Source organism: Talpa europaea, assembly GCF_964194135.1.
Source record: "Talpa europaea genome assembly, chromosome: 16".
Lineage (NCBI taxonomy): Eukaryota > Metazoa > Chordata > Mammalia > Eulipotyphla > Talpidae > Talpa > Talpa europaea.
This window is the reverse complement of record NC_140084.1, coordinates 45,127,132-45,132,485: the sequence shown is the minus strand read 5'-3', so window position 1 is coordinate 45,132,485 and position 5,354 is coordinate 45,127,132. Positions and strand designations below refer to the sequence as shown.

Genomic DNA, 5,354 nt, shown 5'->3' with positions numbered 1-5,354 from the left:
TTGAGCTGTAGGGTTGGCGTCGGCGCCCTGCTTGGGGTGTTAAAAGAGCAGGTCACAGCCCTTCTGCAGCCCTCCGTGTGCTCACCGGTGGGATGGGAATTGAGTTCTTGGTGGTCTGCCCCTGCGGGAGAGGTTGAAACCAAGGAGACCCTGGGAGGGCTGGCGATTCCCCCAGTGCCCCAACCTCCTCTTCCCTGTCTCCAGGTAGCCTGTGCAGCTCCCCACCAGCCAGGTCCTGAGATTCGGTGAATCCCTGCTTGTCTGCCACCGTCCCCAGAATGGACCGTGGTAGCCTCCTGCCCTTCCAGCTGTGGTGCCCCAGGCCCTTCGGCACCTACTCCCAGAACCAGCCACGCCCACCTTCTGCAGCTCTCAAGCCTTCAGCCTGCTCGGAGCCAGGCAGCGGGGCTGAGCCAGACCATGGACCTGCCCTCTCAGAGAATACACCACCCACCTTGGCCACGGAGGCCCCCGCCTCCCAGCCTGCCCCGCTTCTGTCAGCAGCAGCAGCCGGCGACGAGGGCCGCGTCCTCCTGGACACATGGTATGTTATTAAGCCCGGGAACACGAAGGAGAAGGTAGCCTTCTTTGTGGCCCACCAGTGTGGTGGGAGCAGCCGGGCCAGCTCCATGAAGGTCAAGGGACACTGGGGCAGTGACAGCTCCAAGGCCAAGCGGAGGAGGCGCTGTCTTGAGTCGACCAAGGCCCCACCGGACCCAGGGGGCCAGGAGGGGCCCCCTGCTGCTGAGGGGGCCCCGGCCTCAGCGGGTGAGGACGTGGACCTGCTCTCCGTGGCGGAGATGGTGGCCCTGGTGGAGCAGCGGGCCGCCCTGGCCCTCCAGAACTACCCGCGCCCTGGTACCCCAGCACCCGTGGTCTTCGTATCGGCTGAGCAGGGTGGTCCCGCCAAGGGGCTGGGGTCTGAACGGCGGGCTGGCGGTGGGGACTGCAGCCGGGTAGCCGAGGCGGTGGCCCATTTTGAGGCCCAGAGAGACAACCCTCCTGCCAAGGGCCTCCGCAAAGAGGAGCGGCCCGGGCCCGGCCCTGGGGAGGTGCGTATAGCCTTCCGGATCTCCAACGGCCGGGAGCCTCGTGCCTCCGATGGCAGCATGCCCAACGGGAGCGGGGGCCGCCCGGGTTGTGCCTACCCTGGCAGTCCAGGGCCCGGGACCCGAGCCAAGGACAAGATCACCTGTGACCTGTACCAGCTCATCAGCCCTTCTCGGGACGCCCTCCCCAGCAACGTGGAGTTCCTGTTGGCCAGGGCTGATGAAGCCAGCGAGGGTGAGACCCCAGCCCAGAGCAGGCCTGAGGACACGCCCCCAGCCCCCCCTCCACCCCCTGCCCGGGACTGCGGGGCCTCAGGCTTCCACGTGGATGTGGTGGTGACTGGCGTGGTGGACGAGTGCATCTTCTTTGGCAAGGATGGCACCAAGAACGTGAAGGAGGAGACCGTGTGCCTGACAGTCAGCCCCGAGGAGCCGCCTCCGCCGGGCCAGCTCTTCTTCCTCCAGTCCCGAGGGCCTGACGGGCCTCCCGACCCCCCTCCCGCTGACTCTCCAGCCGCGGCATCAGGCCCAGATGATGCAGAGGCCACAGCGGACACCTCCCTGTGCCGCCTGTACCGGCACGTGTCGCATGACTTCCTGGAGATCCGCTTTAAGATCCAGCGGCTGCTGGAGCCACGGCAGTACATGCTGCTGCTGCCCGAGCACGTGCTGGTCAAGATCTTCAGCTTCCTGCCCACGCGGGCCCTGGCGGCGCTCAAGTGCACCTGCCACCACTTCAAGGGCATCATCGAGGCGTTTGGCGTGCGCGCCACGGACTCGCGCTGGAGCCGAGACCCGCTCTACCGCGATGACCCTTGCAAGCAGTGCCGCAAGAGATACGAGAAGGGCGACGTGTCGCTCTGCCGCTGGCACCCCAAGCCCTACCACCACGACCTGCCTTACGGACGTTCCTACTGGATGTGCTGCCGCCGAGCGGATCGCGAGACCCCCGGCTGCCGCCTGGGTCTTCATGATAACAACTGGGTGCTGCCCTGCCACGGGCCGGGCGGGGGTGGGGGCCGCGCAGGCCGGGAGGAAGGGAGGTGAAGCCGGGGGAGGGGGGGGAGAGCCCACCATGCCCACTCCCACCCCCTCCCCCGGGGAGCCGAGGACCCATACCCCAGTCCAGACGCGCTCACCCCTGCCCCCAAGAACTGAGATGAAGTTTAGGGGGGTGACCCAGGAAAGCACTCTGACACACACCCCCAGTTGGTTTTCTACTCCTCAGACCCAGGGGCACGGACCCTCGAGTAGGGTGTTTTTTATCAGCATCTCAATTTCTCCATTCAGCCTCAGTACCCTCCCTGCCCCTCGCGCTACCAGGGGTCACCAGCAGGGAGCAGACGGCAGCTAATTTTAGTACTACTTAAGGGTTTCCCCACTTGGGCCCCCTTTCTGCTCACTCCCCCATCTCTCTCTGGCGCTGATTTTCTCCCAAGAGGCTACATCCCCAAAGTTGGTACCTGTCCATTTAATGTACCATGCCAGGGCTCACTTCCTCATGAATCGGGGGCCACTGGGTCACAGATCAAATTGAGCACGTTTCATGGCCATTTCTAGGTGTTTCCCCATTAAAATAAAAATCGCTGTTTTCTTCTTACAAGCTACCAGTCTCCACTTCCCCCAAGGGGAAGAGAAACAAAGTTGGCATATAGGAATTCCCTTCCTCCTCCCATTATTTAAGCTATTGCTCACCCTTCTCCCACCCCCCAAAAAAGCTGTGAAGCCCTCCGCCTCGCTTTTGACAGCGTGGGGGGGCCGGTGGGCAGGGACTGTGGGTTTGAAATTCTGGGTTTTTCCTTCCATTCTGGGCACTTGTTCAGGCACGGGGTCCCTTCTCCCCCAGCCACCTGTGTTTCTTTAGAATCCTCTGGTCAAGGGAGGCCTTCATTTTCAGGCAATTTGCTCTGGGGTATTTTTGTTTGTTCTGTTTGGGTTTTTTGTTTTTTTCACCATTGTGGTTCTGGAAGCTTCTAGAGTGTGGCATCTGACCAATTTTGAATTGGTCCTTTCTATAAAATCAATATTTATAAGCCTGGGCCCAGACTGGTTTGTGTGTTGTTCAGGGAAGGTTTGGGAGAGGAGGGAGTCATGGGTCTGTGCATGGTGGGATGGAGCACAGTTGAGCCAGCGGATTCTTCAGCTGAGATTGTGTTTGAATTTCCGCACCTGTGTAGTTTGGATTCAAAGATCTCTGAGTAGTAGTAGCTTAAACAGCGTAGCTTTTTTTTTTTTTTTTTAAAGATTTATTTATTTATTTGCATAAGCACTGGGTACAGTCAGAAGCGCGGGAGGGTGAGAGAATTCACCAGAGCCAGAGCGGGGAGCAGAGCAGGCAGAAGGACCGAAGTACACTGCTGAGGGGAGCAGCGGGCGGCAGGAGAGGTCTGCGCGCCATGTGGGACCCTCCTCCGGTGGCCGGGGAGCAGCCGGGAATCAAACTAGCGCTGCAGAGGCTGCGGGCAGCTTTGCAACCCAGCACTCAACCGCTGTGCCACCGGGGAGGCCCTTAAACAGCGTAGCTTTTATTTAGAAGTCCAGTGTCGGATAGGTAACGGTGGCCCTGAAGTCATCCAGAACCCAGACTCTCCAAGCTCAATTCAGGACACACTAAGCCAGAAACTTAAGGGAAAGAAACGGAGGCCCTGAAGCCAGTTTTTACTCCGCGGGCGTTTGCTGACGTGGACAACTCGGGTTTCCTATCTGTAGTCTTACTGGGATGACCAGGCAGAAGTCATGGCCAGAGCCCGCCAAGGCGAGGCATCCACAGGAGCTGGGTGCCGCGGACCAGCACAGCAGTAGACGATGAGGCCACCTCAGGGTTGAGAGAAGCGTGCAGGGTGGTCAGGGCGTCGGTGAAAGAAATGACAAACAGACACACTTCAAGAGTGAAAATCTGAGTGTAATTTTCTTGGAGTTTGTGACCAGTATATATATGTTTTCCAAAAGCACAGGGACAATGAATATCAATGAAATCAGCTTGCTCATGGGCTCAGTCTATCACCATCAGGAAAGTGATCTACATAACAAGCAATGACTTTTATAGAAGAAAGAAGGAAGTTTAGAAAGACAATAAGGGATTAAAGTTTGTAGTTCTAGAAAGACGGGATAAGATTTTTAGCATTCTTGTAGTGGTTCCTGGTGGTCTTATCTTTTGATAAGCTTCTGTCTTTTCAGGGAGCTTCTGCTGTACTTCCCCTGCGTCAGGGTGTTATGTTCTCCCCCTGCGCGCTGGCTGCCCAGCCGGACCTAGGGACCGTCCGTGGCGAAAGCCATTCCTAAAGGTCACTGCAGGGGGAGGTGCAGCAGGTATGTCTTCAAGGGGGTTTTGCTGTTCTCCCCCTGCGCGCTGGTTGCCCAGCCAGACCTAGGGACGGTTAGCCCTAAAGGTCACCGCAGGGGGAGGTGCAGCAGCTGGGATCCCGCTGAACTGCAAGCTCAGGTAAGGGTGACCCAGAAGGCTGCAGAGGAAGTGTCCTGAACTCTGAGGGGAGCCCCAGGCCAAAGGGAAGGATGAAAGTGGGCCCTGAGAATTTGGGGTCCCAGGCTGGCCCTTGCCTCAGGCCTGCAGCCGGGTTTGTATCACCTGTGCACTGCTAGCTGGGCTCTCGGGCAGAAACAGACATCAAATGTGTCGGGAAGAGCAGACACTTAGCATCTTCCACAATTTTTCAGATAATGACCATAAGCGGCACCCAGATAGATGGAAATAAAGCCGCCTGAGCCAGACCCCAGTGAAGGCTTCAGATGGTAAGACCACCAGTCATAGATGTTAATACAAGAGCTTGGAAATACCTGCAGGGAAGCCAGGGCTAAATGATGGCCTAGCGGAGATGAAAGAACACACACACACCGTAACCAGAAGTGAAAACACCATGGCTGGCCTAAGCAGCAAGTCAGACATAAATGAAGATTTATTGAAGTATAAAGTAGGTCTGAAAAATAGTACAGAAATCCCCTCGCAAAAAAAATACATAAAAGGTTATGGAAGATGGAGAAAGTCTGAGACAATTGGAATTCTAGAATCAGAAGAGAAAGCTGCAGAGGTAATATTTAAACACACGATGGTTGTGAGTTCCACACTGGTAAAATGATACCACTAAGCCCAACGAGTCAGGAAATTCAAAGAATTGTGCACCTACCACATTGCACCGAAGGTGTCCGGCTGCGGGAAATTGGGCAAGTGGTTTCTCTAAAGCTCAGTTTCCCCTGGACAATGAGAATACTGACAGCCCCCCCAGAAAACTGATGTGTGAGACATCACATTGAGATTGCTTGACATTGCTCATCAAATACACCATCATG

General features: G+C 57.1%; 1 protein-coding gene across 1 annotated transcript; it reads left to right on the top strand.

Moving 5' to 3' along the window:
- Positions 1–278: 278 nt before the first annotated feature.
- FBXO46 (F-box protein 46) lies at positions 279–2,096 on the top strand (the record flags this gene model as incomplete). Its single annotated transcript, XM_084257710.1, has 1 exon — positions 279–2,096. The coding sequence occupies one exon, from the start codon at positions 279–281 to the stop codon at positions 2,094–2,096; it is 1,818 nt and encodes a 605-aa protein (XP_084113836.1).
- Positions 2,097–5,354: the final 3,258 nt, after the last annotated feature.